This window comes from Oncorhynchus nerka, linkage group LG15 (genome assembly GCF_034236695.1).
Source record: "Oncorhynchus nerka isolate Pitt River linkage group LG15, Oner_Uvic_2.0, whole genome shotgun sequence".
NCBI lineage: Eukaryota > Metazoa > Chordata > Actinopteri > Salmoniformes > Salmonidae > Oncorhynchus > Oncorhynchus nerka.
In genome coordinates this window covers 59,193,701-59,206,129 of record NC_088410.1, presented here as the reverse complement: position 1 = coordinate 59,206,129, position 12,429 = coordinate 59,193,701, and the positions used below count along the sequence as shown (strand labels likewise).

The 12,429-nt window shown below is 39.3% G+C and overlaps 1 protein-coding gene across 1 annotated transcript in view; it reads right to left on the bottom strand.

The window, feature by feature from the left end:
• Positions 1–12,429, bottom strand: part of slc6a11a (solute carrier family 6 member 11a) — a 71,268-nt gene that overhangs the window by 21,226 nt on the left and 37,613 nt on the right. Inside the window, exons 3-5 of the mRNA XM_029682920.2 lie at positions 4,178–5,346; positions 2,334–2,468; positions 1,337–1,477 (exon numbers count right to left, since the gene is read on the bottom strand). Coding sequence (XP_029538780.1) covers positions 1,337–1,477; positions 2,334–2,468; positions 4,178–4,364 — 463 coding nt within the window. The 5' untranslated portion in view covers positions 4,365–5,346. The remainder of the gene's footprint in view (positions 1–1,336; positions 1,478–2,333; positions 2,469–4,177; positions 5,347–12,429) is intronic.

The following is a 12,429-nucleotide window of genomic DNA, read 5'->3' as shown; positions in this document are numbered from 1 at the left end:
GCTCCTTTCAAAATATTTTTTTCAAAAGTAACATTCAACATCTAATAGTCAGATCATAGCGTAAAAGCAGGTGAGCTGGTTCGACTCTTTTTGGCAATTTTCTAGTGTTTAGTGGTGGAAAACTGAGCACAACGTGTCAACTCTGTTGCCCATAGATTAGCCTCTGCTGAGTCTACAACAACTGGATGTTCCGGTTTTCAGGGGAAATGGAAAGAGTGCCTGTGTACATTAAGAAGAGCTTTTGGAGAATAACAAGGCAACACTCCATCTTAACTCCTCCATTAAATTTGCTGGTTTAGTTGAACAGTGCAGAAGTGAACCTCCCCCAACAGTTGTTTTTTTTCTTGTCAAGACCAGTATGTAGGGGATTTAGTTTCAGGCATTTCTTTTACAGCTGCTATGTTAGGTTACCCATAGATAGACAGGCTAGAAATGTAAAAAAAAAACATCGATAAAATGCCACTCCCTGTAGCACACAAGCTTCCATTCTCCCTGTCACAAGGGGATTTATGGCTGATTTAAGATTAAATCATTAACCCTGTTCATTTATTTGGCACTTAATATGAACGTACTATAATCATTTGTTTTTGTATGTAACCTCTTGAGATGCGAGGTTTATGAAGTTGAACATGTGCTCTTTATGACAGAATGCCAAAATTTGGGGAAATCAAACGTTTTTTTGACCAAGTTACACTTCTCAAAAAGCACCGAATTGGTGGATCGCCCAGAGTACATTTGAATGTACTTAATTCAATCTGAGCAAAGAGGTCCGATGACAAGGTACAAACGTTGATGTGGGAGGGGGGAGTGGTAGTGAGAGGTAGAAGACAGCCTACAGCAGAAAGCACCCCTCCCCCACTATATTCTCACTGTTTTGTCTGTCTTCTCTTAAACTGTCAGAAGGTGTTCACCTGAACACACTGACTGTTCATGATCTCCACTGAACTATTTTGCCTGCAAGCAGTTTAGAATTGTGGGTGGTTAGGACTGGTTGAACTTTTGTGATGGATGTTATTTGTTTGCAGCACTCTGTGTTTTACAACTAAGCTACGAAGGTAGATGCTTCTGCAATGATTATCGAATGATTTCGCCCAAAAGGGACATTTTCTCACGGACATTACCTGCAACGATTATTATTATCCCACAACTGAAAATATTTATTTCATATATGTTTTTAATTTCAATATATTTTTTAATACGTAGACCATATAATGTTTTTACAATTATTTTATCAGTCAGTCAGTGGGCAGCTGGGGCCCGTTTCAATCGAAACCTATGAAACATAGCAGTCCGCCTCTGCACCACGTTTCAGTAGAGTCACCAGTACTGTAAATACCTGTGTTCCAGGCATTGTTGCAGTTGGCCCATGGCAGGTCAACAGTGAAGGATGAGAACAGGTAGAGGAAAGCCCACGCCAGAATCACAATGTAGGTCATACATCCATATATAGTAATCACTTGGGCGGCATAGCCCATTCCTGATGAAGACAAGAAGAGAAACATATCAACATGCTGATAAAAATCAACAACCTAACATGATTTTCCCATTTACCTTGGTTGTATTTGATTCCCCATGAGTCAGATTTACTACAGGGCCCCATTCATTCTGAAAATATGTCTAAAATCCAAATCAATTTGTGTTACAAGTACCGTTTCTGAATGCTGTTTGATTTGCATTTTTGGAAATAACTTTTTTTATTCCTTGAAAGTTAGTGTGCTTTGTTCAGCTGTGACTCAGACTCAGTTGGTAATAGTGTGGCTCTAGCAACGCCAGGGTCATCGGTTCAATTCCAAGTGTCTGCTAAATGGCATATATTATATTTCATTCAACATTTTTAATGAAAATGTAATGCAGACTGGGTCTTCAGAAAGGGACACTGTTGTAATATGAGTTAGATATATGAGTTAGTGTTTTAAACATATTCTCAGAATGGGAGAGGCCCTATATAACTGCACAGACATCTTAATGAATGAAGATCACAAACCAATTTTTTGCTTTGTGTCTCACCGCAAATAACGAACGCACACCCTATCATAGAGCCTACTCACTCTACTGTAAGTCTCACTCTACTCTTCATTGCTGTGTGCCTTATTTAACTTAAATAACGTTTCAACCATACATAGATGTAGCATCATCTTTTAACTTCACTGTGATGTAACAAGACCATGCTACGCACATCTACATTATGACGTTATCTGTGAAGCAGATAATAGAAGGCTCATCCTACCAGTGTTTGTCACAATGATAACAATGTAACTTACCTGTGCTGTGGCAAAGGCATTTGAAAAAGTAACTTTTAACTTAAGTGTACAGGACTGGACAGAGAAACTCACCTTCAAACACCGGGCAGATCTTTCTCCAGCAGGTGATGCCACCCTGGCTAGTGTACTGGCCCAGAGCCGTTTCCAGGATGAACAGAGGGATGCCACAGGTCACCAGGTACAGGATGTACGGGATGAAGAACGCCCCTATAGTACAGGAAGGAGTCATATATATTAGGCCTCCATACAATGCCTAATGTTAATCTACTTTCAAACGTTAAACTTTAGTTGACACAAATCTTTTGTGACAGCCGTAAATATAGCTGACTTGGTTCTGGGTGCTGAGATTAGTTGACACTGAAAGCATACATAGTTCTCTGTATCTTTCACCATTACACATCTGAACAATCCCATTTTGATCTGGCCCTCGTGGATCACACCCTCAATGTGGCTCTCGGGAATATACGCGGTTTTAGTAATCACATTCCCGTTGCCTGCGACAGATGTCCTCTCAGACGGGTTCAACCTCCGTCAATACTGAACAGGTCACAGGACTGATATCTAAGTCTAGTGTCAACTAACTCCCTCCATCTAAGAGACACCAAGCAAACCAAGAAAACTACTGAAAGTGCAGTGTGGAAAATGATGGATAAATAAATCCTCTGTATCATTCAACAATCATCAATATTATTTTAAATTGTGACCATGCAAGGTGAATGAATGTGTACTTAGTTATCACATAGTGATGGGAATGATAAACCAGCACTATGACCATGGGGTCATCTGGGTTCACACAGTTCTCAGGGGGTTTCACTCAAGTATTTGGATGCAGATATGTTTTTTTGTGTAATTTCAATGAGCTTTATATCAGCTAAACAAAAAAACAATCCTCCTCTTTCCTCTTTTTGCCTGATATAAAATCTGACCAGGGAACAAATCAACAACACATTTGTAAACAAGAATGAGAGAATGTGGAATAGGATATGATAATTGCATCATCATATTATTATAATTATGCTCTCACAACCAAACTTTTTATAAAAAACTTGGATGTAATGTTATTAGGAATGGTATATGTGTTATACAACATTATATTTTCTAGTATCTATTGTATAATGACACACAAGTTAAGCCTGTAGAATACACTGTATTATAAACTGTATTATAAACTGGGTGTTTTGAAACCTGAATGCTGATTGGCTAACAGCCGAGGTATATCACGGGTTTGAAAAAAACATTTATTTTTACTGTTCTAAATACATTGGTAACCAGTTTCTAATAGCAATAAGGCACCTTGGTGGTTTGTGGTTTGGGTTGTGCCTAAGAACAGCCCTTAGCTGTGGTATATTGACCATATACCACACCCCCACAGGGAGAAATATAAAATAAGATCAAATATTTTGGGGGTTAATTTTCATGTTCTCTGATGTGACACTGAAAGATATTTACGTACAACACGACGATACATTTAGGACTTGCCTGTGAGTCACAAAGTATACAACTGTAACTGTTAAATAAAAAAACAAGGACAGAACTGATGACTATATTTACTATATAACCAACTCTTGAGCTAGCAGACTGGTTCAATGTAAGAATAGCTGTTATGAAAGACTAGATCAGCTGCAACATACCTCACACACCTATTTCTTATTTTCACTAAACTGACCCATAAATATGGTAAGTCTTTTGGAAGTTCTAAAGAGGATTTTGGAAGTTCTAAAGAACATTTTTCAAGGGACTGACCTCCTTACCCCCCACCGACCCCACTAAAAGTACGTAGAAATGTATGCACATGTTTAACCAACAAGCCACTGTTGACTGTGTGACTGTATGATATTAGATTGCTTCTTGTGTAAATATTTTCTGTCTGGGTTTGAATGATTTGTATGTTAACCAATAAGACTTTGTTGACTCACCCCCACCGTTCTTGTAACAAAGATAGGGAAATCTCCATATATTGCCAAGTCCAATAATAGCGCCAGCCACAGTTAGAATAAACTCCATTTTGCTATCCCACTGGCCGCGCTCCTTCACACTTTGTTGGGTGTCCTGCACCGGCCCTGGGAGAGTCTCATGCTTGCCTGCAGAGAGAGAAGCAGCCATCCTGCGAGAGAGAAAGGGTTCGGGAGGCAAGTTCTGCTGGTGGAGTCAATGGTTGGTGCAATTGTCTGCTGCTGCTGGAGCTTTTATGGATAACAGCACTGTCAAGATGCCAGCTGCTTCTGCCCGAGGGGGGACCCAAAGACATGTGGACTAGATAGTTGAATGAGAGCTGCACCTTTAGTGTGACTAACTTGTCATTTGACACGGTCCAAAATAATGCCTGCAGGACTGTGATTCTTTTAGCAGGAATGGAAGAGATTGATGTTTCAGCAGAGCTACACAGAATGACAAGTACTTTTTTTTGTGGTGGGGGGGTATTTATTTTTGCCATTGGGCAAAGAGAATAATTTGCAGTTTTAAAGCTAATCTCATGCTATTCTACACATTTTGCCATGAGGCTGAGAGAAAATGTTGCTGTTTTAAAGCTAATTTCTTGAAGTCTTCATATTCTATCTGGGGGGCTCAACCTTTACATGGATCTCACAGATCCATTTAACACATTTCAACAGATGAGGACCCTCATAAGGGCCCTTTCCCCTTGTAAATGAACTGCTATGATTATTATTATCCCACAATTAAAAAATACCTATTATATATAAGTTTCTATTATATATATATGTTTCATTTTAGGCAATTACACAGTGTATACGCCCTATAAAACTGTTTAATCATCAGATTTGCATTCAGAATCAGTTACATTAGAAACTGGAAAAACATAGAACTAAGTCCGCCTCTGTATGTCAGTCCTACTATGGAAAAATATGGAACATCAAACTGAAAACACATCATTCCTGAAGCCTTGACCTTGGTTGGGCCTTAAGTCCATCATTATACTTCTGGGTTTGAGTTCATCAAGGGCGTACATCTTGAGGTCCCAGATACCAGCGCAATGGGGAGGCCAACCTGAAATACGGTTGGTATTTATGTATATAGGGCTGCTGCCTTCGTAGCTCTGTGAGTGACAGGCAGCATATGGTGACTCCTAGAAGTGCAGACAGAGAGGATAGGGGTTAGGGCACGAGGCTAACCAGGAGCCTTTGGATTTCCTGTATTACATACAGTACAGTATTCTTGGAAATACAGTGATACTCTTTTACAATAGATGAAAAAGGTTTTTGTTATCGTGTGTCTCGTGTTTCCGTGTCTATCTCGTGTTCTGTGTCTGTCTCATGTGCTTAGGGTGTGTACAGTATTAGTGATGGTACTGTAAGTGCGCTGACGGGTCAAGTGTGGGCCCCGATCACTGACCGATCACCTTTAAACTGGGCACACCTAAGCTAGTGTCCCATTAGTAAATAATGAGCCTGAAGACAGCTGAGGAGAGCGAATGAGCACACAGTCAAAAGTATTTGTCCTTTCATGCAATGAAGGATGTCTCCTTTTCATTTTAGTGTAGGCCTACATGAGTTCTTTCAAACAGGTGAACAGGTGAACAGAGGCAATAGGAACTTGACAGGCTAGACTACAGAAGGTTTTGAATTTGTTTCAAATTATTCAGGGGTTGACGATGACGATAATGATTATTATTATTATGAGACATGAAATCTGAATGAAAAGATGGAGATGATACGTACAGTGCCTTCAGAAAGTTTTCACACCCTTTGACTTTTTCCACATCTTGTTGTGTTACAACCTGAATTTAGAATAGATTTTTCGCGATTTTGTGTCACTGGCCTACGAACAATACCCCATAATGTCAAAGTGGAATAAACTTTGTATTATTGCATATTAATACAAAAATGAAAAGCTGAACTGTCAATAAGTATTCCATCCCTTTGTTATGGCAAGCCTAAATAAGTTCAGGAGTCAAAATTAGCTTAAGTCACATAATACGTTCCATGGACTCGCTCTGTGTGTAATTACAGTGTTTAACATGATTTTTTAATGACTACCTCATCTCTGTACCCCACACATACAATTATCTGTAAGGTTCCTCAGTCGAGCAGTGGGTTTCCAACACAGATTCGACCACAAAGACCCGGAGCACCTATTGCAGACATTGAATATCTCTTTGAGCATGGTGACATTATTAATTACACTTTGGATGATGTGTCAATACACCCAGTTACTACAAAGATACAGGCGTCCTTCCTAACTCAGTTGCCGGGCAGAAAGGAAACCACTCAGGGATTTCACCATGAGGCCCAAAGGTGACTTTAAAACAGTTACAGAGTTTAATGGCTGTGATAGGAGAAAACTGAGGTTGGATCAACAATATTGTAGTTACTCCACAATACTAACCAAAATGACAGAGTGAAAAGAAGGAAGAATGTACAGGGGGAAAAAAAGCATCCTATTTGCAATAAGGCACTAAGGTAAAAAAAAAAAAAAAACATTAGCTAAGAAATTAACTTCATGTCCTGAACACCAAGCGTTATGGTTAGGGCAAATCCAACACAGCACATCACTGAGTGCCACTCAAGCATGGTGGTGGCTATGCTTGTCATCGGCAAGGACTAGGGATTTTTGTTGTTGTTGATAATTAGAAACGGAATAGAGCTAAACACAGACAGAAATCCTGGTTCAGTCTGCTTTCCAACAGACACTAGGAGACAAATGCACCTTTCAGCAAGACAATAACCTAAAACACAAGGCCAAATATACACTGGAGTTGCTTACCAAGACGACATTGAATGTTCCTGGGTGGCCTTATTCATAGAATGTTTTTCTTGCATCATGTCTGTCTTCCTCAATAGCTGAAGGCATCATGTCATGTTACCAGTGTGATTGAAGAGAGTGGCTTGCCTTGTCTAATTAGACCTTGAACTACAATATGGTTATACCATAGAGACTGTATAGATTAAATGCTAGCACTTTATTTGGATAGTCCCAAATAGATGGTTTGTAGATGTTCAACTAACTGTCAACAACATTTCAACTAACTATCCACTGACCCGAACCCTCTCCCTAACCTTAACTCTTACCCTAATCCTACTTGAACCATAATTGTTCATGTCATAATAAACATACATTTGAATTCTCCATACATTTCAAATGTACATTCAATTTAAAATAAAATAATAAAAACACGAAATAATTAAAAAACAATTAAGGAAGAAATGTGTTTGAGAGTCAGGGGGCGTCATGCACCCAACATTTTAAAGTGGGCACAAAGTACATAAGGATGAGTAGGGGTGGCTGGAATATAGAGAATTTTGCATTTTTAAACACCTGAATGGAAATTGGGAACATATCTAGCTGGCTAGCTAAAGCCAACTTCATAACATTGCTAGGTTACAGAGAAACAACAAAACACGTTAGTTGTATTTATCTGTCAAGATGGAATCAATATGACACATAGCTTGATCAAATTCACGAACAAACATACTTCCTGCGACTCCTGCCCATCACTGGCAGTTAAAATCAAATCAAATGCTGTGTGCGTCACTTGACACTCTCTCCTCCTCCATTGACGATACGATCTGCATGTACACTAAAGTTTCTAGGAAGGAACCACTTACTGGGGAGAATAGGAGGGGCACTATTTGCCTGGTCCAGTCAGTGTGCCCCCTTCGTAAAATACAGCTGAAAGATATTTTTATTAATAATTCTGATATAACGTAGGCTTAAAAATTAAGTTGAGTAAATTAATTTAACATCTGAACATTTTATTTAAAGGTATTTAAAAAATGTTCCCTTGGGACCCCTATGGGCATGAGGTCTCTGCCTATTCCTATAAAATTAGCACATTTTAATTCTTAACTTCTTAACTAACTCATCAACATGCTTTTTGAAGTCAAGCTTTCATCAATCCGGATGCCTTGATATTTATGAGTAGGGACACAATCAATGAAGGCACTATCAGATACATCTTTACGTGACTTTGAAAATAACATATACTTTATTTTACCTGCATTAAGTTCCCCTTTCAGTTCAGTTCAGTTCAACAAAGGCTTTCTGTGAAGAATGTGGACTCGTGTGGACATATAAGTTGTGACACATTGTCAGGATGAGTGCAGCCATAAAGCATGGAGAAGGCTATTATTACTGAACTATACAATTGTAAACGTTTTAAAGTTGGCCAATGATTAACAACTTTTGGTGATTTTAATATCATCAACGATATTTAGAATGGAAAGAACTGATTCATAGGCTGGTGTTATAAAACTGTTTAAAAAAAAACATGCTGTTATGTATCATAGCAGCGTTACAAAAGAGTATTACTAAAGAGCTTGAACAGATCAGTTTCAAGATAACTGTAAATGACAGTTTAACAAGATAATTTCACACCTTTCCACTTATCATATCAAGTCTGTCATTTAATACAGTAAGTGAATGAATAGGGCGTTATTTGGATAATTATCTTTATCAGTTGAATCCAAGGTGTTAATGGTTGGATAATTTATGTGTCCTACAGGGAATTGAAATGAACTTGATGTGCTTCTGGAGTCCAATAAGAGACGTGGAGTTCCATACATGAAGTTCCATAAGAAGTGGAACATCTTTTGCGCCTTTGGTGAATTCCTGAAGAATTAGCTCCAGAATGACTGTCCTGTTATGTAAGGTCTTGACACCTGCCAATCCTGCCAATATTTCCTTCAGATGTCCAGAAACAGTCTGCTCAATTCCGGCTGCTTGTTTTTCTTGCATGTCGACGTTCTCCCACCAATTTCAGCTCGGTTGCTCAATTCCTGCTATTTTCTTTCTGCTTAGCTTATATAAATTGCATATAAATTTGAGCTGAGGAAGATAAGAAGAGTCAGCCGATAAGTAATCACTCTTACCTTGTCTTTAAGGGATGACATACTGCTTTTGCGCTTTTGGTGAATTCCTGAAGAATTACCCCCAGAATGACTGTCCTGTTAATTACTGGCTTGACACCTCTGAGAAAAGCCCTGTCACTGTTTCCTTCAGATTCCCAGAAACAGTCTACTGCATTGGTTGCTCAATTCCTGCTGCTTGTCTATTTTTCTTGCGAGTATACGTTCGCTCATCAATTTCAGCTCATTTGCTGAATTCCTGCTATTTTCTTTTCTGCTTAGCTTATGTAAATTGCTCATCAATTTGAGCTGAGGAAGGAAGATAAGAAGAGTCAGCCGACAAGTAATTACTCTTGCTGTAAGTACCTTGAAAACAATTTAGAATGAACTAGCCAGCTACCACTACGCTGCATCTTAGAGATTGAAGACCTATGCACATAGAGTCATTGAACGCGGGTCACTTTAATAATGTTAGATACTGTTCTGACCACTTTATATGTACACTACCCGTCAAAAGTTTTAAAACACCTTCTAATTCAGGGTTTTTTCTTTATTTTTTAAAAACTATTTTCTACATTGTAAAATAATAGTGAAGACATCAAAACTGTGAAATAACACATATGTATATGTGTATGTATGTAGTAATCAAAAAAGTGTTCAACAAATCTAAGTATATTTGAGATTCTTCAAACAGCCACCCTTTGCCTCATTCTCTCAACCAGCTTCATGAGGTAGTCACCTGAAATGCATTTAAATTAACAGGTGTGCCTTTTTAACCTTCCAATTATCTCTAATGGTTGCCCCAGCATGAGTTTTTCATGCACGTGATGTTAGATTGTCCTCTCCATTCCAGAATGTGATTGTTACACAACAGTACATTTTTAATTATTTATCTAGGCTATTAAGAACAAATTCTTCTTTACAATGACAGCCTACGGCTTAACTGCCCTGTTGAGAGGCATAACATCAGATTTTTACCTTGTCTGCTCAGGGATCGATCTGGCAACCTTTTGGTTGCTGGCCCAACGCTCACTAGGCTACCTGGCCACCCCTTTAACCTGCGCTGCCCCCACAAACCAATGCACGGCAGCCTGTTTTTATTTATCGGTTGTTTCAACTTGTCAATTCCAAATGATTTTCTAATACGTTTTTATTTTCTAAGAACAGTTTGAATTGAGGTGTGTTCTTCCTCTTCATTTATTCACATAACAATATTCATTTCTACTTTTGTGGACGATGAATTTTTTGGACATTTCTGACCAGCAAAATTCCCCAAGCACTTCCCAATTGTTTGTGCACTTTAAGTCTGTAGACTTTTGCGTATCTCCCGTCAGAGCAGGATCTGCACACACATGTTCACATTTGCCGTCTGTTGCCCGCATCGCGGTCATTGTTGTTTTCATTACTAATAACTTTGGAAATGTGTGCATTTCTATCAAAGTAAGTGCCTTATTACGTTATAATAGTTTCTGTATGTTGTTTCTACTGTAGCTCACTGTATGTATGGAGCATAATATATTTGTGTATATATATATTCCTTATACACGCAAGGTAACGTTACTCATTTCATAACCTTTATGGTTATATATTCAATCGTGCTTATGAACCGTTAGCTATTATTCTATTAGCTCTGTAAAACAATGCTAATTGCATCAGAGAAGTATTAGCTTGTGTTGTATTTTGAAGTTACCCTGGCCTTGTGACTCCCAAGTGGCACAGCGGTCTACGGCACTGCATCGCATTGCTAGAGGCGTCACTACAGACACCCTGGTTCAAATCCAGGCTGTATCATAACTGGCTGCGACTGGGAGTCCCATAGGGTGGTGCACAATTGGCCTAGCGTAGTTGTAAATAATAATTTGATGTTTTTATTTTTTATTTATTTATTTCACCTTTATTTAACCAGGTAAGCAAGTTGAGAACAAGTTCTCATTTACAATTGCGACCTGGCCAAGATAAAGCAAAGCAGTTCGACACATACAACGACAGAGTTACACATGGAGTAAAACAAACATACAGTCAATAATACAGTAAAAAAATTTTTTTAAAACAAGTCTATATACAATGTGAGCAAATTAGGTGAGAAGGGAGGTAAAGGCAAAAAAGGCCATGGTGGCAAAGTAAATACAATATAGCAAGTAAAACACTGGAATGGTAGTATTGCAATGGAAGAATGTGCAAAGTAGAAATAAAAATAATGGGGTGCAAAGGAGCAAAATAAATAAATAAATTAAATACAGTTGGGAAAGAGGTAGTTGTTTGGGCTAAATTATAGGTGGGCTATGTACAGGTGCAGTAATCTGTAAGATGCTCTGACAGTTGGTGCTTAAAGCTAGTGAGGGAGATAAGTGTTTCCAATTTAAGAGATTTTTGTAGTTCGTTCCAGTCATTGGCAGCAGAGAACTGGAAGGAGAGGCGGCCAAAGAAAGAATTGGTTTTGGGGGTGACTAGAGAGATATACCTGCTGGAGCGTGTGCTACAGGTGGGAGATGCTATGGTGACCAGCGAGCTGAGATAAGGGGGGACTTTACCTAGCAGGGTCTTGTAGATGACATGGAGCCAGTGGGTTTGGCGACGAGTATGAAGCGAGGACCAGCCAACGAGAGCGTACAGGTCGCAATGGTGGGTAGTATATGGGGCTTTGGTGACAAAACGGATAGCACTGTGATAGACTGCATCCAATTTGTTGAGTAGGGTATTGGAGGCTATTTTGTAAATGACATCGCCAAAGTCGAGGATTGGTAGGATGGTCAATTTTACAAGGGTATGTTTGGCAGCATGAGTGAAGGATGCTTTGTTGCGAAATAGGAAGCCAATTCTAGATTTAACTTTGGATTGGAGATGTTTGATATGGGTCTGGAAGGAGAGTTTACAGTCTAACCAGACACCTAAGTATTTGTAGTTGTCCACGTATTCTAAGTCAGAGCCGTCCAGAGTAGTGATGTTGGACAGGCGGGTAGGTGCAGGTAGCGATCGGTTGAAGAGCATGCATTTAGTTTTACTTGTATTTAAGAGCAATTGGAGGCCACGGAAGGAGAGTTGTATGGCATTGAAGCTTGCCTGGAGGGTTGTTAACACAGTGTCCAAAGAAGGGCCGGAAGTATACAGAATGGTGTCGTCTGCGTAGAGGTGGATCAGAGACTCACCAGCAGCAAGAGCGACCTCATTGATGTATACAGAGAAGAGAGTCGGTCCAAGAATTGAACCCTGTGGCACCGCCATAGAGACTGCCAGAGGTCCGGACAGCAGACCCTCCGATTTGACACACTGAACTCTATCAGAGAAGTAGTTGGTGAGCCAGGCGAGGCAATCATTTGAGAAACCAAGGCTGTCGAGTCTGCCGATGAGGATGTGGTGGTTGACAG